The sequence below is a fragment of the Tachyglossus aculeatus genome, chromosome 5 (genome assembly GCF_015852505.1).
Source record: "Tachyglossus aculeatus isolate mTacAcu1 chromosome 5, mTacAcu1.pri, whole genome shotgun sequence".
Taxonomy (NCBI): Eukaryota; Metazoa; Chordata; class Mammalia; order Monotremata; family Tachyglossidae; genus Tachyglossus; species Tachyglossus aculeatus.
Genome location: NC_052070.1, coordinates 48,534,626 through 48,557,015, shown reverse-complemented (window position 1 = coordinate 48,557,015; position 22,390 = coordinate 48,534,626). Strand labels below are relative to the sequence as shown.

Here is a 22,390-nt window from a genome sequence, read left to right as displayed (position 1 = left end):
TCACACCGCTGCCCGGATTGTCTTTGCCCAGAAACACTCTGGGCATGTTACTCCCCTCCTCAGAAATCTCCAGTGGCTACCAATAAACCTACGCATCAGGCAAAAACTCCTCACCCTCGGCTTCAAGGCTGTCCATCACCTTGCCCCCTCCTACCTCACCTCCCTTCTTTCCTTCTCCAGTCCAGCCCACATCCTCCGCTCCTCTGCTGCTAATCTCCTCACTGTGCATTGTTCTCGCCTGTCCCGCCATCGACCCCTGGCCCACGTCCTCCCCCTGGCCTGGAATGCCCTCCCTCCGCACATCCGCCAAGCTAGCTCTCTTCCTCCCTTCAAAGCCCTCCTGAGAGCTCACCTCCTCCAGAAGGCCTTCCCAGACTGAGCCCCCTCCTTCCTCTCCCCCTCCTCGCCCTCCCTACCCCCCCCCCGCTTTACCTCCTTCCCCTGCCCACAGCAGCTGCATATATGTTTGTACATATTTATTACTCTATTTTACTTCTACATATTTGCTATTCTATTTATTTTATTTTGTTAATATGTTTGGTTTTGTTGTCTGTCTCCCCCTTCTAGACTGTGAGCCCGCTGTTGGGTAGGGACCGTCTCTATATGTTGCCAACTTGTGCTTCCCAAGCACTTAGTACAATGCTCTGCACACAGTAAGCGCTCAATAAATACAATTGAATGAATGAATTGGGAGGTGACTCCTGGGATAGGCACTTAGTATAGGGCACTGCATTCAGTAAATGTCATTACTACTTGTCATATGAAGGGGAAGCCAAGAGCCTGCAGCCATCAACCCATTTACTTTGCTATTTAATCTTATTAGGATCAAAATTCACATCTAGAAGCTTGTCCCAAAATCAGAGCTGTATCTAGCATATCCCAGGCCTTCGGGAAGCACTATACAATGCCTAAGCCAAATAATGAGAATACCAGATCCCATTATTTAAGCCCTGTAGGGGAAAAAAGAAGTTTACATCTTCTCTTCGGAATCCATCCAGCTGCACTATGCTGAGACTCTTCCACTGTCAAACATTACTCTAAGGGCATCTAGTCTTCCAGACTGTGAGCCCACTGTTGGGTAGGGACTGTCTCTATATGTTGCCAACTTGTACTTCCCAAGCACTTAGTACAGTGCTCTGCACACAGTAAGCGCTTAATAAATACGATTGAATGAATGAATGAATTAGGTCTTCCTCAGGCAATCATATTGACTGAGCACTTACTGTATGCAGAACACTGTTGCGGACTTGTACTTCCCAAGTGCTCAGTACAGTGCTCTGCACACAGTAAGAGCTCAATAAATTCGATTGAATGAATAATGAATACTAAGCTTTGGGAGAGTACAATATAACAGAGTTGGTAGACATGTCCCCTGCCCAAATCGGATTATGGGCCATCTGAACTCCCCTGGCCCAGACTCCATCAGTAAAGTAGGTAAAGGAGAACAAAGTCCTTTTGGGTTGTTAATAAGTTTATTAAACTCATCGGTACAATACTGTTTTTTTATTACAAATATTTTGGTCTTCGGAGGCAGTGGTATCATACCCGGACAAACAAGTTATTTAACCAAATCGTAATCATATAAAGCGTTCACTTGGATTAGAGACCTCTGTTCCTGGGTTTCAGTCAAATCTCCTGGAAAGAGGGCTGGCGCGTTCAATGATAGAGAGCGTTCTGTGTGGGGCAGGCACTTTCAGACTCGGCGGCCGGGCCTCTCAGGCTCTGCGGAACGTCTGTTTGCACACTTGACCTTCGCAGCACATTTCCTAGTGATGAAATGCGGAAAGATGCAGTCGGTGTTTAAGACCATAGACAAAGAGGGTCTGATCCCTGAGCCTTGATAAATAATAAGCCTCCTCTTTTCCCACCACTGGCAGGTTCAGGGAACCTCCTCCTCTCCCGCTCAGTGTCTCTGCTCTGAGTGGGCCCTAGTTGCTCTGATGTTCAAGGCATATTGAGAATTTGAACGGAACAAGACCTTCCCTCCCCCCCTCAGCCCCCAATATTAGTATTTTGTTAATCCTTGCGCCTGGCTGACAAATGTTGAATATTGGTCATTTACTCCTAAGAGTGTAAGCTTATCATGGGGGGGGAAACGTATCATCATCATCATCAATCGTATTTACTGAGCGCTTACTATGTGCAGAGCACTGGACTAAGCGCTTGGGAAGTACAAATTGGCAACGTATAGAGACAGTCCCTACCTAACAGTGGGCTCACTGTCTAAAAGGGGGAGACAGAGAACAAAACCAAACATACTAACAAAATAAAATAAATCGAATAGATATGTACAAATAAAATAAATAAATAAATAAATAGAGTAATAAATATGTACGAACATATATACATATATACAGGTGCTGTGGGGAAGGGAAGGAGGTAAGATGGGGGGATGGAGAGGGGGACGAGGGGGAGAGGAAGGAAGGGGCTCAGTCTGGGAAGGCCTCCTGGAGGAGGTGAGCTCTCAGCAGGGCCTATCAGCCAAATCTGTTGTATTGTAATAATAATAATAATAATAATAACAATGGCATTTATTAAGCCCTTACTATGTGCAAAGCACTGTTCTAAGCACTGGGGAGGTTACAAGGTGATCAGGTTGTCCCACAGGGGGCTCACAGTCTTCATCCCCGTTTTACAGATGAGGTAGCTGAGGCACAGAGAAGTAAAGTGACTTGCCCAAAGTCACACGGCCGGCAATTGGAGGAGCAGGGATTCGAACCCATGAACTCTGACTCCAAAGCCCGGGCTCTTTCCACTGAGCCATGCTGCTTCTCTCTGTATGTACTCTCCCCAGCACTTAGAACAGTGCACTGCACATAGTAATAATAATAACTGTGAGACTGTGATCCCATTGTTGGGTAGGGACCGTCTCTATATGTTGCCAACTTGTACTTCCCAAGCGCTTAGTACAGTGCTCTGCACACAGTAAGCGCTCAATAAATATGATTGAATGAATGAATTTGTTAGATACTCACTAATGTGCCAGGCTCCATACTAAGCGCTGGGGTGGATACAAGCAAATCGGGTTGGACACAGTCCCTGTCCAACTTGGGGCTCACAGCCTCAATCTCCATTTTACAGATGAGGTAACTGAAGCCCAGAGAAGTGAAATGACTTGCCCAGGGTCACACGGCAGACAAGTGGCGGAGCCAGGATTAGGACCTACGACCTTCTGACTCTCAGGCCTGTGTTCTATCCATTACGCCACGCTGTTTCATTGAGTGCTCAATAAATACCACTGATTACGGGAAGGGTTGAGCAGGAAGATAAATCCTTCTTAATCTGGATATAATTGTGGGTCCTCAATAATAAATAATAATAATAATGATGGTATTTGTTAAGTGCTTACTATGTACAAAGCACTTTTCTAAGCGCTGGGGGGGGGATACAAGGTGATCAGGTTGTCCCACGTGGGGCTCACAGTCTTAATCCCCATTTTACAGATGAGGTAACTGAGGCACAGAGAAGTTAAGTGACTTGCCCAAAGTCACACAGCTCACAAGTGGCGGAGCGAGATTAGAACCCATGACCCAGACTGAGCCCCTTCCTTCCTCTCCCCCTCGTCCCCCTCTCCATCCCCCCATCTTACCTCCTTCCCTTCCCCACAGCACCTGTATATGTGTATATATGTTTGTACATATTTATTACTCTATTTATTTTACTTGTACATATCTATTCTATTTATTTTATTTTGTTAGTATGTTTGGTTTTGTCTCCCCCTTTTAGACTGTGAGCCCACCGTTGGGTAGGGACTGTCTCTCTATGTTGCCTATTTGTACTTCCCAAGCGTTTAGTCCAGTGCTCTGCACACAGTAAGCGCTCAATAAATACGACTGATGATGATGATGATGACCTCCGACTCCCAAGCCCGGGCTCTTTCCACTGAGCCACGCTGCTTCTCAAGAATTCTAGTACCGAGGATCAATTGCATGGTTAAAGAAAGGTAGGAGTCCATAGGCTCGAAAGCAAGGAGTACCAGATGAAGAATGTCCTCTTCGATCCAGTGAGTCCAGCCTCTGTTCTTCTTCTCACCCTTCTGGACGCACACAAGTTTGTCACTGTCCCACGTAACTAAACTCTGCAAAAAGAAAGAGATTCTGCTAAGTCAGAGGTTCTTGAGCTTCACCCTGTGAATCCTTCTTTCCCCACTATCATTCCCGATCTTCCCGCTTCCTAATAATAATAGTGGTACTTGTTAAGCAGGTAATATGTGCCAAGAATTGTCCTAAGCATAGGGGTAGATACAAGAAGTCTATCTGTCCTTATCCTACATTGAGGCTCACAGTCATCGGGGAAGGAGAACAAGTTATCTCAGCCCCATTTTACAGATGAGGAAACTAAGGCACGGAGAAGTGACTTGCCCAAGGTCACACAGCAGGCAAGTGGCAGACTCGGGATAAGAACCCAGGTCCTCTGTCTCCCAGGCCTATGTTCTTTCCACTAGACCATGCTGCTTCCCGTCTCTGACCAAATCATAATAATAATGACGGCATTTGTTAAGCGCTTACTATGTGCAAAGCACTGTTCTAAGCGCTGGGGGGGATACAAGGTGATCAGGTTGTCCCGCGTGGGGCTCACAGTCATCATCCCCATTTTACAGATGAGGGAACTGAGGCTCCGAGAAGTTAAGTGACTTGCCCAAGGTCACACAGCTGACGATTGGCGGAGCCGGGATTTGAACCCATGACCTCTGACTCCAAAGCTCGGGCTTTTTCCACTGAGCCACGCTGCCTCAAAGAAGAAGAGCCTGGAGCAGGTGCTCCAGGGTACTCTCCCTAACTAAATTTTCTACTTCCCCTATAATTCAGAGGGTTAAATTCCTAAAGAATCTTACATTAAGGGGAAATCGTGTCGGATGTCATGTGAAACCGCCCTGTTCTCTGTCTAGGAGGATCATCATCATCATCAATCGTATTTACTGAGCGCTTACTGTGTGCAGAGCACTGGACTAAGCGCTTGGGCAGTACAAATTGGCAACATATAGGAGGATACGTATTGCAGGAAGAATGTCCCCCAGTTCTAGCCAAAATGTGTAATGAAAGCATGTTTAGGGCAAATTTGACTCTTTTCAAATGGTGTTTGTGAAGCACTTTCTATGTACCAGGCCCTCTACTAAGCGCTGGGATATATATAAGTTAATCAGGCTGGACACGATCACTGCTCACAGTCTTAATCCCCGTTTTACAGATGAGGTAACTGCTGCCCAGAGGATTTGAGCGACTTGCCCGAGGTCACACAGCAGACAAGTGACAAAACTGGGACTAGAACTCAGATCCTTCTGCCTCGCAGGCCCGTGCTGCATCTCAATTTCCCTGTGAAATTCCATATGCTTCTCCATTGCCTTCTGAGCACAGCAGCAGCCTCCGAAAGACTGTCTTTGGTCTTCAGTACATATTTATTACTCTATTTATTTATTTATTTATTTATTTTACTTGTACATTTCTATCCTATTTATTTTATTTTGTTGGTATGTTTGGTTCTGTTCTCTGTCTCCCCCTTTTAGACTGTGAGCCCACTGTTGGGTAGGGACTGCCTCTATGTGTGGCCAATTTGTACTTCCCAAGCGCTTAGTACAGTGCTCTGCACATAGTAAGCGCTCAATAAATACGATTGATTGATTGATTGATTGATTCAGAGATGCCACTCTCATTAAGGGGCTGCTTTGGACCCCTGAAATTATGACATCACTGAGTGGTTCAATAAATACGATTGATGATGATGGTTCAGGCTTTTTCACTTCCTCATTACAATTGCCTCCGCCCACTTGAACTCCCTAAAACTCAGGCAGAGATGGGGAGGGACGCTAGCACCTCCAGACATTGATTGTCAATTATAAATCAAGGACCTTCTGCCTATAGTCCCCTAGACTGTAAGCTCATTGTAGGCAGGGAACGTATCTAATGATCCTGTTATAATGTCTAATGTTATAATGTTAATGTCATGATGTTATAATGTTATAATGTCTTATGTTATAATGTCTAATGATCCTGTTATAATGATCCCGAGTGCTTAGTACAGTGCTCCCACTCTTTTAGACTGTGAGCCCACTGTTGGGTAGGGACTGTCTCTATATGTTGCCAACTTGTACTTCCCAAGAGCTTAGTACAGTACTCTGCACACAGTAAGCGCTCAATAAATACGATTGATGATGATGATGATGATGCTTACAGTAAGTGTTCAGTAAATACGATTGATTATAGTTACCAACTCTATATTAAATATAAGACTGGAATCGCAACAACTATTAAGCAGCTAGTGATATCAATCAATGGTGCTTATTGAGCACTTAGCAGGTGGGGAGCACTATACTAAGTGCCTGAGAGTGTACAGCACAATAGAGCCGGTAGACCCGATCCCCATCCCCTCCAACGAGAAGCTTATAAACAAGAGGGAGAAGCAGATTGGCTTCTGTCTGGGAGTCACAAGGATCTGGGTTCTAATCCCTGCTCTGCCACGGGCCTGCGGGGTGACCTTGGACAAATCACTTAACTGATTGGTGCCTCGGTTAATTCGTCTGCAAAATGGGGATAAAACTTTTGAGCCCCACGTGGGACCTGTACTGTGTCCAACCTAATGAGTTTGTATCTACCGCAGCGCTTAGTACAGTGTGTGGCACATAGCAAGTGCCCAATGAATACCATAAAAAAGAGGGGAAGAAATACACTAATTACAGGTAGTGAAATATGTAATTACAGATAGGAGAACTGGGAATATAGAAGGATAAGCACATAAAGGGAAGCAGCGTGGCTCAGTGGAAAGAGCACGGGCTTTGGAGTCAGAGGTCAGCGGTTCAAATCCCGGCTCCGTCACTTGTCAGCTGTGTGGCTTTGGGCAAGTCACTTAACTTCTCTGGCCCTCAGTTCCCCAGTTCAGTAAAATGGGGATTAAGACTGTGAGCCCCACGTGGGACAACCTGATTATCTTGTATCTACCCCAGCGCTTAGAACAGTGCTTGGCACATAGTAAGCGCTTAACAAATACCAATATTATTATTATTATAAAGTGCTGTAGGGCTGGGATGAATATAAAAATACCTCAAGGGTACAGGCCCAAGTGCACAGACTAAGGGAGGGCTAATAGGGAAAGTTGAGGGCTTAGGGAAAACCTTTTGGAGGAGTTATATTTTAATGGGATTTTGAAGATAGGGAGAGTGGGGGTTTGTTCAATATAAATGGTTAGGGAGTTCTAGACAAGAGGGAGAACGTGGACAAGGGGGTTGGTGGCGAATTAAATGTACAAGGGTAGGTTGGCCCTGGAGGAGCAAAGTGTGAGGGCTGGACTGTAGATGGAAATCAGTGAGGTAAAGCAGGAGAAGGAGAGAGGTGATTGAGCACCTTAAAACTGATAGTAAGGAGTTTCTGTTTGATGCAGAGGCAGATTGGAGGTTTTTGAAGAGTGGGGAACCAGAAACTGAATTTTTTTTTTTTGGAAAAATGATCCGGGCAGTAGACTGAAGTACAAACTGGAGAGGAGAGAGGCAGGAGGCAGAAAGACCAGCCAGGAGGAAGATTCATTAGTCAGGTACTTGGGATATAATCAATCTACAGCATCAATTAAGCAAGGTTCCAGGATCAGTGGGGTAGTAGTTTGGGAGGCAAGGAGGAGGCAGAATCTAGAAATGTTGTAAAAGTAGAATTGATGGGGTTTGGTAACAGACTGAATATGCGAGATGAGTTGAAGATAACGCCAAGGCTATGGAGTTGTGAGATAGGGAGGATAGCGGTGTTGTCTACAGTGGTAGTAAAGTCTGGGGAAGAACAGGGTTTGGGTGGGAAGATGGGTAGTTCTGTTTTGGACATATTAAGCTTGAGATGTCGATGGGACATCCAAGTAGAGATGTTGGGAAGGCAGGAAGAAATGCCATTCTGCAAGATGAGGGCTGGAGAGGGAGATTTGAGAATCATCTGCATAGAAATGGTAATTGAAACTCTGTTGGAGAATGAGTTTTCCAAGGAAGTTGGTGTAGATGAAGAATAGAAGGGGACCCAGAACTGAGCTCTGAGGGCCTCTCCCACCGTTAGAGGGTGGGAGGCAGAGAAGCCAGCAAAAGAGACTGAGAAAGAAGCACCAGGAGAGGACAGTGTCAGCGAATCCAAGGTAAGATAATGATTCCAGGAGTGTATCCATTCGTGATTCCCCATACTGCCATTCTAAACAGGCAGTCAGCAAGGAGAAGAGAGGAGGGGGAGAGGGAGAAAAGGGGGAAAGAGAGAAATGACAGAGAGAGAGAGAGAGAAAGGAAAGAGAGAGGAAGGAAAGAGAGAGGAAGGAAAGAGAGAGGAAGGAAAGAGAGAGAGAGAAAAACACTTAGTGCCAAATATAGCAGCAGCAATTTGGAATGTAAGTCAGCAACAATCCCCTTTCCCAGCTTCAGATGCAAGGGGGTTAGGGGATTTATTTCAGATCCCTTTTACCTTGCATTTTCTGTTATCCAGGCCCTTAGTATCTTCATCAAATTCCTCTCCAACTTTGAACTGGACGAGGTAGTTTCGAAAACTGCTGAAAGTGTGGATGGTGAAAGAGTCACCATTCTGTTCGATCACTTTCTGTGGCTTCAGCAGCTTTGCGATCTTCCGAGTTGCAAAGTCAATACCTTGAAAATTAAAAAAAAAACGGGGGGGGGGGGGGCATTTTGATGTAACTTTGTTGTGTCCAGAGACTTTGCCTTTCCAGACAGTGAATCCTATTAGTTTTGCAGCAAGCAAACACTCCTAGACCTGTACAGAACGCTATCCAGCCTTACCTCTGAAGAGATCCTTTAATAGGTAGACAGTATAGAATTTAAGATAAGTCGCCAGGCAATCTGTGCTTTCACAGTGCAGGGTTAGTGAATTTAACATTTAAACTGAAAATCCTATCCAATTCTAACAAGCTAGACATGTCATGGAGAAGCAGTGTGGCCTACTGGATAGAGCACAGGCCAGGGAATCAGAAGGACATAGGTTCTAATCCCAGCTCTGTCACTTGTCTGTTGTGTGACCTTGGGCAATTCACTGCACTTCTCATCTGTAAAATGGAGATTAAGACTGTGAATCCCATGTGGGACATGGACTGTGCCCAACCTGATTAGTTTGCATCTATCCCATAGTTTGCATCTATCCCAGAGCTTAGTATAGTGCCTAGAAATAGTAAGCACTTAAATGCCTAATACAAACACACAAACACTCTCTCTCTCTGTCTCTCTGTCTCTCTTTCTCTCTCTCTGTCTCTCTCTCTCCCTCTCTTTAAATTGGAATGGCAACACTTTTCTATGAACTTTCGCCCTGAGGATCAAGTCACATTCAGACACAAAAACAGGTGGTAAAGCCACCTGTTACCTTTACTGGCTCCCAATGTTTATGCCATCTCTTCAAAAAGAACATTGTGTTCCAGATGATGTGCATTTCTGAGACCGCGGCAGCTATTGCTCAGAGACTCAGGGTTGTTTTCCAACCTTTCTACCAACAGCACATGCTCAGCGGGATTTTCATTATTTTGCACGAAAACAGCTAGGACACAAACAGCCCTGATCCTGGTTGATCACGCTGAAAATGTCAACAAGATATGACGACCTCTTTCTCCAATGTAGCCTGCTTTGGCTTTTCCTTGAATTACAGTTCTGAATTATGTTCACTTGAAGACAGTTAAGCAATTGTCTAACAGTCGGGCTTTCCCAGTACCAGCGGACAGCGAGGTATCCTGCAAACTCCATCTCTAGCCTTGATAGACTGGAATTTTGGAATGCAAAACTCTCTGGGGATTTAAGGGAACTCTTTAAATGTGTTTTAGGGTTTGAAAAATATAGAGGGACTTAAATTTAGATAAAAGGTCAAGTTCCTATTTCCTATAGTTCTATATAATTGTGTGTGTGTATGTGTGTGTATAGTTCTACAGTTCCTAGAGGGAAGCAGCATGGCTTAGTGGAAAGAGCACAGGCTTGGGAGTCAGAGGATGCAGGTTCTAATCCTGGCTCCACCACTTGTCTGCTGTGTGACCTTGGGCAAGTCACTTCACTTCTCTGTGCCCCAGTTTCCTCATCTGGAAAATGGGGATGAAGACTGTGAGCCCCACGTGGGACAACCTGATCACCTTGTACCTACCCCAGTGCTTGGAACAGTGGCTTGGCACATAGGCAAGTGCTTAACAAATACCATCATCATTATTATTGATATTTTGGCTGAGGTTAGAGGTACTGGTGTTTCACTTATAGTCACTACTTTTTGACTACACTAGATCATGCCCTGAAACTAGAGCTTTCGATATCTTACTAACAGTATTTATTGGCAGACAAAAGAATGGCTACAGTTTCAACACCCATAGGACCCCAAGAGAAACATTTGTCTCTATACGCCACTACTGAGTCCAACCAAACCATCATCAATTGTATTTATTGAGCGCTTACTATGTGCAGAGCACTGTACTAAGCACTTGGGAAGTACAAATTGGCAACATATAGAGACAGTCCCTACCCAACAGTGGGCTCACAGTCTAAAAGACCAATCCAGTAAACCAATCCAGTATTCTGTCTCTAACGGTGGCAACAGGTTGCTTGGAGAAGCCATGTAATGGATGCCCTTCTTGACAGCCACCCGAATGTTTAGGCATAGATCTTCTCAACCTTAACTGTCCCTTTAATAACCCATTAATCTATGAATTCATTCAAATGTCTTTTGAATTTATCAATCATCATCAGCGGTATTTGAATGTTCACTGTGTACAGTGACTGCACTAAGCACTTGGGAGAGTACTACAGTTGGTAGACACATTTCCTGCCCTCAACAAGCTTACAGTCTAGAAGGCGTGACAGCATTTAAAATAATTTGTAATCCATAATTTATAGATTTGTACAGAAGTGTTGTGGGGTTGAGGGTGGAGCCAAAATCAAATGCCCAAAGGTCACAGTTCCAAATGCAACTTACTGATATTTTCTGCTTGCCCAACTCGCTGGGTTAGGGTTAGGGTTAGAGTTTCTGCCTGCCCAACTCTCTGTGGAAAGCAATTTCATATGCCTATTGCCTGCTAAGTGAAGAAGTGTTTCTTCTTGTTTGTTTTGAAACTTTCATCCTCAAGCTCCGCTCCCACAGCTTCAACTATCATCTCTACGCTGATGACACCCAAATCTACATCTCTGCCCCTGCTCTCTCCCCCTCTCTCCAGGCTCACATCTCCTCCTGCCTTCAGGACATCTCCAACTGGATGTCTGCCCGCCACCTAAAACTCAACGTGTCTAAGACTGAACTCCTTGTCTTCCCTCCCAAACCCTGCTCTCTCCCTGACTTTCCCGTCTCTGTTGACGGCACTACCATCCTTCCCGTCTCACAAGCCCGCAACCTTGGTGTCATCCTCGACTCCGCTCTCTCATTCACCCCTCACATCCAAGCCGTTACCAAAACCTGACAGTCTCAGCTCCGCAACACTGTCAAGATCCGCCCTTTCCTCTCCATCCATACCGCTACCCTGATCATTCAAGCTCTCATCCTATCCCGTCTGGACTACTGCATCAGCCTTCTCTCTGATCTCCCATCCTCGCGTCTCTCCCCACTTCAATCCATACTTCATGTGGCTGCCCGGATTGTCTTTGTCCAGAAACGCGCTCTGGGAATGTTACTCCCCTCCTCAAAAATCTCCAGTGGCTACCAATCAATCTGCGCATCAGGCAGAAACTCCTCACCCTGGGCTTCAAGGCTCTCCATCACCTCGCCCCCTCCTACCTCACCTCCCTTCTCTCCTTCTCCAGCCCAGCCCGCACCCTCCGCTCCTCTGCCGCTAATCTCCTCGCTGGGCCTCGTTCTCTCCTGTCCCGCCATCGACCCCCAGTCCACGTCCTCCCCCGGGCCTGGAATGGCCTCCCTCTGACCATCCGCCAAGCTAGCTCTCTTCCTCCCTTCAAGGCCCTACTGAGAGCTCACCTCCTCCAGGAGGCCTTCCCAGACTGAGCCCCTTCCTTCCTCTCCCCCTCGTCCCCTTCTCCATCGCCCCCATCTTACCTCCTTCCCTTCCCCACAGCACCTGTATATATGTATATATGTTTGTACATATTTATTATTCTATTGATTTATTTATGTATTTTACTTGTACATATCTATTCTATTTATTTTATTTTGTTAGTATGTTTGGTTTTCTTCTCTGTCTCCCCCTTTTAGACTGTGAGCCCACTGTTGGGTAGGGACTGTCTCTATATGTTGCCAATTTGTACTTCCCAAGCGCTTAGTACAGTGCTCTGCACTCAGTAAGCGCTTAATAAATATGATTGATGATGATGATGATGATGATAACTCCTGGTGTTTTGGGATTTATGTATTTTATAAAATGGGGATTAAGACTGTGACCAACCATAGGGCTCAGTACAATGCCTAGCACATAGTAAGCCTTTAACAAATACCATTAAACAAGGACAACAAAAAAGCAGGACTTCAAATTTATACATGGAGATGCATTGCCCTGCCTTTGGGGGTTTTGAAGACTATTAAGCAGCATGACTCAGTGGAAAGAGCCCGGGCTTGGAAGTCAGAGGTCATGGGTTCTAATCCCAGCTCTGCCACTGGTCTGCTGTGTGACCTTGGGCAAGTCACTTAACTTCTCTGTGCCTCAGTTACCTCATCTGTAAAATGGGGATTAAGACTGTGAGCCCCATGTGAGACAACCTGCTTACCTTGTATCTACCCCAGGGTTTAGAACAGTGCTTGGCACATAGTAAGTGCATAGCAAATACCATTATTATTATTATTGATATTAATATATCAGACGTAAATTGGCCTATTTATCAAGGCCCCTGGAACTTTCACCTCGTTATTTTTATTCACAAGAATGACAATCTTATTTCCTTTAAAATCTACTGGCCTTTAAAATATACTCAGTAAAAGTCACAAATAATTGAAACTGAAGCTTTCCAAGATAACTTTATCTTGGAAAGCTTCAGTTTCAATTATTTGTGACTTTTACTGGGTATATTTACAGCTGTTTTATGGGCTTAGATCAAAACATAAAAATCTGATCACTTGCAACAGATTGTGTGCAAATAGGTTTGCTACTGGGAAAGACAGACCTTTACCAGAAGCAGTTAACAATTGTATTATAATGAGGTGCATTTTTTTCTAGACCAGAATTTAATCTAGGCAAAAGCAGGCATGAGACCACTAGATCCTAAGTAAAGGGGCAAGAGGGTCAGTTTTTAATAGGAAAATGACGACTTTGCTCCAGGATCTTATTGAAGGCTCGCACAGCCAAAGACTTTTCCGCCACCTAATTATTATTTCAGCTAAACAATTGTAGGCCATTATATTTAATGCTGTGCTTCTGATCCACAATAAGTTTGCTGTGGAATTCCTTCCAGACAAACAGAAGTGGTCTGTATAAAATGTCTCTCCATAATGGAGGTCTAATAAAGAAAAACAACCTTGTCCAAGAGGCTTTGGGGAAGGAGTAGAGAAACAAAATGCTAATCTCCGCCTAAGATGCTTCACTAGCTCCCGGGGGCGGGGGGGAAACCCTGAATCAATTAATGGTATTTATTGAATGCTTACAATAATAACTATGGTACTTGTTAAGCGATTACTGTTCTGAGTGCTGGGTAAGACACAAGATAATCAGGTTGGGCACGGTCCCTGTCCCACACGGGGCTTATACTCTTAATCCCCATTTTACAGAGGAGGCAACTGAGGTCCAGAGAAGTGAAGCGATTTGCCCAAGGTCACACAGCAGACTTGCGGAGGGGTTGGGATTAGAACCCAGGGCCTTTTGGCTCCCAGGCCTGTGCTCTACCCACTAAGCCCCTCTGTTTCTTAGCATTGTACTAAACGCTTGGGAGAGTACAATACAATAGAGTTGGCAGACAGGTTCCTTGCACACAGTAAGTTTACAGTCTGAAAGCAGGGGCTTGGTCTTTGAAGATTTTTCTTGCAAAGTTTGGACATTTGCACGTTAATTGATGAGGTTGGAATAAATGGAGCTATTTGCCTTTAGTTCGCAGATAAGAAGTCAGGGGGAATGTTCTATGGGAGGCTGGGGGACAGGATTCAGCAGGGAATGTGTCTACCAACTCTGTTATATTGTACTCACCCAAGCACTTAGCACAGTGCCCTGCACACGGCAAGTGCTCAATAAATACCACTGATCGATTGACTTGGCTTTCCCGCGATGGTACTCCATCTCTGCTTTTTCAGGAAGCGCCTGTCCACTGCAGCCTGGGATAATAGAAGCACGTCAATTGTCCAGCAATATGGAGTTTCCCTCCTCAAAATATCGATGCTTCCCATACAGTAGTTAATAGTTACTAGTTAGTCATTAAGCACCTATTTTGTGCAAAGCACTGGGAAAAGGTACTCAGTTGAAAAATGAGACACGGTTCCTGTCCCTCAAGGAACTCATCATCATCAATCGTATTTATTGAGCGCTTACTATGTGCAGAGCACTGTACTAAGCGCTTGGGAAGTACAAATTGGCAACATATAGAGACAGTCCCTACCCAACAGTGGGCTCACAGTCGAAAAGAGTGGGCTCACGGTCTAAAATAATAGACTCAAAATAGAAGAACTCCACCTAGGCTCAACTATCATGGATTCTTCATTAACAAACCTTGGTTTCCTTTACACCCAGAAATTTGTTAGAGAAAGCTGGAGGGAAAAGGTGGGGAATGAACACTAGAGACAGCTTGACTCTTCCCCAGGGTTTAACCTGGTGCTTTGGTACATAGCAAACACTTGATACCATAATCATTGTCATTTTAATTTCAAGATCTTTACATCTCACTGCAAGGGCAGGGACAAGGGACTTCCTCTCCCCCTCGTCACCCTCTCCACCCCCCCATCTTACCTCCTTCCCTTCCCCACAGCACCTGTATATATGTATATATGTTTGTACATATTTGTTACTCTATTTATTTATTTATTTTACTTGTACATATCTATTCTATTTATTTTATTTTGTTAGCATGTTTGGTTTTGTTCTCTGTCTCCCCCTTTTAGACTCTGAGCCCACTGTTGGGTAGGGACTGTCTCTATATGTTGTCAACTTGTACTTCCCAAGTGCTTAGTACAGTGCTCTGCACACAGTAAGCGCTCAATAAATATGATTGATGATGAAGTATTTGCTACATAAATAGAACCGATTTCCTTCCAACTTTCCCAGAGGTCTAAATTCACTGTGAGCAGGAAAGGTGCCTATCAACTCTGTTTTCTTGTACTCTCCCAAGAGCTTCGTACGGTGCTCTGCACACAGTAAACACTCAAATATGATTGATTTGATAGGTCAGACTGGGGGGTTTCATTCTTCTGCTCCACACACCGTAGTGTTTTCTAGTAGACGGACCTGACCGTTACACAATTAGGATCAATCAGTGGTATTTACTGAGCATCTACTGTGTGCAAAAGACTGTACTAACCGCTTGGTTAATAATAATAATAATAATAATAATAATAATAATAATAACGGTATTTATTAAGTGCTTACTATGGGCAAAGCACTGTTCTAAGCGCTGGGGGGATACAAGGTGATCAGGTTGTCCCATGGGGGGCTCACAGTCTCAATCCCCATTTTACGGATGAGGTAACTGAGGCACAGAGAAGTTAAGTGGCTTGCCCAAGGTCACACAGCTGACAAGTGGCGGAGCCGGGATTCGAACCCACGACCTCTGACTCCCAAGCCCGTGCTCTTTCCACTGAGCCACGCTGCTTCTCAGCATGGTTGAGTAGAATACAACCGAGTTGACACACACACTCCCTTCACACAATGAGCCTACAGTCTAGAAGGATAAAGCATGTTCACTGAGGCAAACCATACCATAAGTATGGTTAGAAGCAGCGTGGCTCAGTGGAAAGAGCCCGGGCTTTGGAGTCAGAGGTCATGAGTTCAAATCCCGGCTCCGCCAATTGTCAGCTGTGTGACTTTGGGCAAGTCCCTTCACTTCTCTGGGCCTCAGTTCCCTCATCTGTAAAATGGGGATTGAGACTGTGAGCCCCACGTGCGGCAGGGACTGCGTCCAACCTGTATCCACCCCAGCGCTTAGTACAAATCCTGACTCTGCCAATTGTCAGCTGTGTGACTTTGGGCAAGTCACTTCACTTCTCTGGGCCGCAGTTCCCCCATCTGGAAAATGGGGATTAAGACTGTGAGCCCCCCGTGGGACAAGCTGATCACCTTGTAACCTCCCCGGTGCTTAGAACAGTGCTTTGCACATAGTAAGTGCTTAATAAACGCCATCATTATTATTATTATTATTAAGTAGCAATCAGAAGAGCTTGCGGTTGTGAGTTAGATATCTTCACCTGCCTTCTGAGCCATTAGGTTAAAGAGAGTAAGTAGGTACAGACACACAAGATACAGGTTCAGTTTTTCCACAGTGCAGGGAAAAGGCACCAGATCCCCTGCTTCCAGGTGGGCAGGGAATATGTCTACCAATTCTTTTATACTGTAATAATAATAATAATAATAATAATAATCATGGCATTTGTTAAGCACTTACTACGTGCAGAGCACTGTTCTAAGCGCTGGGGGGGATACAAGGTGATTAAGTTGCCCCACGTAGGGCTCACAGTCTGAATCCCCATTTTACAGGTGAGGTAACAGAGGCTCAGAGAAGTTAAGTGACTTGCCCAAGGTCACACAGCAGACAGGTGGTGGAGCCGGGATTCGAACCCATGACCTGTGACTCCAAAGCCCGTGCTCTTTCCATTGAGCCACGCTGATTTTTTTCCCAAATGTTTAGTCCAGGGCTCTGCACACCGTAAGCGTTAAATAAATGCCATCAATTGATGGCACCACAATCGTTGCAGCAGATGAACCCAGAAGCTTCATGGCCCGGAGGCAGGAGAATGAGCTTTCCTTAGTTCCCAAAAGCCGATCAACACCTGGAAGTAATAGATTCTAAAACCCCCAAATGTCTATGTCCTCCCGAACTTTTATCTCCTGCCTGCTGAAAAGCTCCATGCAGAGTCTGTTTGAGCAAGAACAGAAGGCACAGCCTCCGTCCTGCAGTTTTCCAACTCTTCTATAAAATCACACTGCTCTGCTGTTGCCCGAGAAAGATGTACTTTATGCCATGTTTATTACTTAACAGTAAGCATGGCAAAGCAAATTGAAGAGCCATTGCCTGATGATATTTAAAGCTTTGCCATCTGTACGAAAGCTACAGAGCAGCATGAGTGAAGGGAAACCATGGGGGAAAAGAACATTTATAACCATTCGCCACATTTCAGTTTAAAAGAAATTTCAAATATCAGGACTTAACCCTCAGCGAGAGGCAAGCATTAATCCCATTTTAGGAATAGAGAGATGGAGGAAATGAGGCTGGAAAGCCAACGAATCAGAACCAACACTAGACCAAGCGCTTAGTACAGTGCTCTGCACACAGTAAGCGCTCAATAAATATGATTGACTGAATGAATGAACTTCAGGAGTTTTAACTCCCAGTCTTATCCAAGGAAGGATGCAAGTCTAAATAGTAAATTTAGACTTACTCAGTGTCTTCCTCGCCCCTCCTCTTTCAATAATACCGAGTCTTCCCCTCATTAATCTTGTACTTCCCAAGCGCTTAGTACAGTGCTCTGCACATAGTAAGCGCTCAATAAATACGATTGATGATGATTAATCACGACAATTGATAACAGGCAAAGGAAAAAAAAAACACGACAAGGGTGTGGATTTGTAGGCTAAAGACCAAAGGAATTTCTGATTAAGATATTGCAAAGTGGAACTGACGCCAATTACCATTGAGGAATCGATTTGGGAAGTCTGTTAAATTTAAAAAGTTTCAGTTCCAAATTTCAACTAGACTATATTTAGTCCTTCAAGGAAACCGTTCTCCCAGACCTCGAAGTGTTACAGAACTATTCATTTTCTACAGCGGAAAGAGCATGCGGGCAAATGTTGAGGGGGGAGGTTTTCAAGCTGGTAAAAAAGCACCTTCGGAGCCCTTTCCTGGCTGTTGCCTAAATTGCAGATATGAACTGGGCTGCAAGGGAGAAGTAGGGGGTCTGGCATTGCTTGTTCCCTTCAGTATCTTTATTCCCAGTAATCCCTGAGTTAGCAGGAAGCCTTTCGGGCTCGAGCCCTGAGCCTCGGGGCCACCATTCCCGGGATGGTCGCCAGTAGCCCACCGAAAGCATGCCGCCGGGCAGCGAGATTCCCGCAGGGAAGGCACAGCCATGGAAATCCGTTGCCGCCAGAGAAGCAGCGTGGCTTAGAGGAAAGAGCCCGGGCTTGGGAATCAGAGGAAGTGAGTTCTAATCCCAACTCCCCACTTGTCTGCTGTGTGAACGTGGGCAAGCCTTATACCTTCTCTGGGCCTCAGTTCCCTCGTCTGTACAAAGGGGATGAAGACTGTGAGCCCCACGTGGGACAACCTTGTATCTATCCCGGCGCTTCCAACAGTGCTTGGCACAGAGCGAGCGCTTAACAACCACCATCGTTATTATTACAAATCGAAAGGATCACGCTGGACTTCGTAAAGCTGGTGTTTCTAAGAGAGAAGAAGTCGTTTAGCTGCTGTCGGAGGCGGAAAATTTTGTGGCTTCAGTGTTCTGGGACCCTTTAGGGAAGGCCCGTCCCCTTCTATCATGTGCGGGGCGACGGTCACCTTGGAGACGTGCGGAGCCTCGAAGACCAGTCTCTCCAGCTGAGTGCGGGCAAGTTCTGTGGACTTTTTCCCCGTCTTCGTCCCTCGCCCACCCCGTCCCTACCTGAACCCTGGAGGCTGTGGGCTACCTAGGCCCGACTGAGGAGGAAGGGCCGCCTGGCCACCCAGGGGAGCCCGCTGGAGCTCTCCCCCTCTTCTGAGCAAGAAGGCAGCCCTCCCCTCCCTTGTTCATTCATTCCATTGTATTTACTGAGCGCTTATGTGCAGAGCACCGTGCTAAGCGCTTGGAAACTACTACAACAACAATGATGCCATCTCCAGTGGCTACCAATCAATCTGCGCATCAGGCAGAAACTCCTCACCCTGGGCTTCCATGCTGTCCATCCCCTCGCCCCCTCCTACCTCACCTCCCTTCTCTCCTTCTCCAGCCCAGCCCGACCCTCTGCTCCTCCGCCGCTGATCTCCTCACCGTTAGGCCTCGTTCTCGCCTGTCCCGCCATCGACCCCCGGCCCACGTCCTCCCCCGGGCCTGGAATGCCCTCTGTCTGCACATCCACCAAGCTAGCTCTCTTCCTCCCTTCAAGGCCCTGCTGAGAGCTCACCTCCTCCAGGAGGCCTTCCCAGACTGAGCCCCTTCCTTCCTCTCCCCCTCATCCCCCTCTCCTTCCCCCCCATCTTACCTCCTTCCCTTCCCCACAGCACCTGTATATATGTATATATGTTTGTACATATTTATTATTCTATTTATTTATTTATGTATTTTACTTGTACATATCTATTCTATTTATTCTATTTTGTTAGTATGTTTGGTTTTGTCGTCTGTCTCCCCCTTCTAGACTGTGAGCCCACTGTTGGGTAGGGACTGTCTCTATATGTTGCCAACTTGTACTTCCCAAGCGCTTAGTACAGTGCTCTGCACACAGTAAGCGCTCAATACAATTGATTGATTGATTGATTTCTTAAGCGCTTACTATGTGCCAAGCACTGTTCTAAGCACTGGGGAAGATGCAGGACTGGGGTAATAACAATAATAATAATTTTGGTATTTGTAGATACACTATGCCACACGGGAAGCATCATGGCTTAGTGGAGAGAGCCCGGGCTTGGGAGTCCGAGGTCACGGGTTCTAATCCCGCCTCTGCCACTTGTCTGCAGTGTGACCTTGGGCAAGTCACTTTACTTCCCTGTGCCTCAGTTCCCTCATCTGTAAAAGGGGGATTGAGACTGAGCCCCACGTGGGGCAGGGACTGTGTCCAACTTGTATCTACCCCAGTGCTTAGTACAAATCCCGGCTCTGCCAATTGTCAGCTGTGTGACTTTGGGCAAGTCACTTAACTTCTCTGTGCCTCAGTTACCTCATCTGTAAAATGGGGATTAAGACTATGAGCCCCCTGTGGGACAACATGATCCCCTTGTAACCTCCCCAGTGCTTAGAACAGTGCTTTGCACATAGTAAGCGCTTAACAAATGCCATCACTGTTCATTCATTCATGCAATCGTATTTATTGAGCGCTTACTGCGTGCAGAGCACTGTACTAAGCGCTTGCAAAGTACAAGTTGGCAACATATAGCAGGAGTGGCTCAGTGGAAAGAGCCCGGGCTTTGGAGTCAGAGGTCAAGGGTTCAAATCCCGGCTCCACCATTTGTCAGCTGTGTGACTTTGGGCAAATCACTTAACTTCTCTGGGCCTCAGTTACCTCATCTGCAAAATGGGGATTAAAACTGTGAGCCCCCGTGGGACAGCCTAATCAATTTGTAACCTCCCCAGCGCTTAGAACAGCACTTTGCACATAGTAAGCACTTAACAAATACCATTATTAATTAATTTAGAGACGGTCCCTACCCAACAGCAGGCTCACATCATCATCATCATCAATCATATTTATTGAGCACTTACTGCGTGCAGAGCACTGTACTAAGCGCTTGGGAAGTACAAATTGGCAACATATAGAGACAGTCCCTACCCAACAATGGGCTCACAGTCTATTGCTACTGTTATTGTTGCAGTGCTTGGCACACAGTAAGTGCGCAACCAGTACCACAATTATTATTATTCTACAGGTTGTCCCACTTGGGGCTCACAGTCTTCATCTTTTAGGCTGTGAGCTCACCGTCTTTTAGACTGCGAGCCCACTGTTGGGTAGGGACTGTCTCTATATGTTGCCAATTTGTACTTCCCAAGCGCTTAGTCCAGTGCTCCGCACATAGTAAGCGCTCAATAAATACGATTGATGATGATGACGATCCCCATTTTCCAGATGAGGGAACTGAGGCCCAGAGAAGAGAAGAGGCTTGCCCCAAATCACTCAGCTGACAAGTGGAGGGATTAGATCCCACGACCCCTGACGCCCAAGGCCGGGCTTTTTCCACGCTGCTTCCCAATCCAACAGTCAATCCAAGTAAAATAGAGCAATGGAGAGAGGAGTGGGGGCTTTGTGAGCCGGGGGTGGGAAGGGGGCACCCGGGGACCTTCCCCTCCGTCCCCCGGGACCCCGAGATGTCGGTGCCTTACCTAGAGCCAGCATGTAGCCTTCGAAGTTGTCGTTGCTGATCATATTCCAGGTGCCGCTGAAATCCACAGACATGTCGGGGGGCCTGGGCCTGGGGTGGCGTCCAGCCAGGAGGAGGAGGGCCAAGGTCAGCCGGGAGGAGAGCTCCAAATCCGTCCGGCTCCCGCCACGCTTCGGAGCCTCGGAGAGGCGGGAGGGAACAGCACCAAGTTGAGTAATAAAGAACAATTGTGGTGTCTGTGCCAGGTCCTGTTCTAAGCGCTGGGCTGGATATGAGCAAAGCCGGTTGGACACAGTCCCTGTCATTCAGTCAGTCAGTCGGTCATTCAATCGTATTTATTGAGCGCTTACTGTGTGCAGAGCACTGGACTAAGCGCTTGGGAAGGACAAGTTGGCAGTCCCTACCCAACAGCGGGTTCACAGTCTACAGACAGCAAAACAACCGTGGGGCTCACATTCACCATCTCCGCTTAACAGACGAGGGAGCTGAGGACCGGAAAATAATAATGATAGCAATAATAATAATAATAATAATACTGGTACCGCGAGGCTCACATTCACCATCTCCGCTTAACAGATGAGGGAGCTGAGGACTGGAGAATAATAATGATAGTAATAATAATAATAATGATGGGACCGTGAGGCTCACATTCACCATCTCCGCTTAACAGACGAGGGAGCTGAGGACTGGAGAATAATAATGGTGGTAATAATAATAATAATAATGATGGTACCGTGAGGCTCACATTCACCATCTCCGCTTAATAGACGAGGGAGCCGAGGACCGGAAAATAATAATGATAGTAATAATAATAATAATGATGGGACCGTAAGGCTCACATTCACCATCTCCGCTTAACAGATGACAGAGCCGAGGACCGGAGAATAATAATGATAGTAATAATAATAATAATGATGGGACCATGAGGCTCACATTCACCATCTCCACTTAACAGATGAGGGAGCCGAGGACCAGGGAATAATAATGATAGTAATAATAATAATAACGACGGTACCGTGAGGCTCACATTCAGCATCTCCGCTTAACAGATGACAGAGCCGAGGACCAGAGAATAATAATGATAGTAATAATAATAATAATGATGATGGTACCATGAGGCTCACATTCACCATCTCCGCTTAACAGATGACAGAGCCGAGGACCGGAGAATAATAATGATAGTAATAATAATAATAATGATGGGACCATGAGGCTCACATTCACCATCTCCGCTTAACAGATGAGGGAGCCGAGGACTGGAGAATAATAATGATAGTAATAATAATAATAATTTATTCTATTTATTTTATTTTGTTAATATGTTTTGTT

At 45.8% G+C, this 22,390-nt stretch overlaps 1 protein-coding gene across 1 annotated transcript; it reads right to left on the bottom strand.

The window, feature by feature from the left end:
* Window positions 1-1,464: 1,464 nt before the first annotated feature.
* Window positions 1,465-21,276, bottom strand: RBP7 (retinol binding protein 7). Its single transcript, XM_038747030.1, has 4 exons — window positions 21,063-21,276; window positions 8,415-8,593; window positions 3,977-4,078; window positions 1,465-1,766 (listed from the first exon to the last, which is right to left on the bottom strand). The coding sequence occupies exons 1-4, from the start codon at window positions 21,133-21,135 to the stop codon at window positions 1,716-1,718; spliced, it is 405 nt and encodes a 134-aa protein (XP_038602958.1). The 5' UTR covers window positions 21,136-21,276; the 3' UTR covers window positions 1,465-1,715.
* Window positions 21,277-22,390: the final 1,114 nt, after the last annotated feature.

Bases quoted from the DNA above. Each gene is read 5' to 3' on its own strand.
- RBP7 (XM_038747030.1), bottom strand. From the start codon at position 21,135: ATGTCTGTGGATTTCAGCGGCACCTGGAATATGATCAGCAACGACAAC. The intron at 8,594-21,062 runs GTAAGGCACCGA...TTAATTTTCAAG, and splicing joins AGGCTACATGCTGGCTCTAG to GTATTGACTTTGCAACTCGG. The intron at 4,079-8,414 runs GTAAAAGGGATC...TTCTTTTTGCAG, and splicing joins TGGATAACAGAAAATGCAAG to AGTTTAGTTACGTGGGACAG.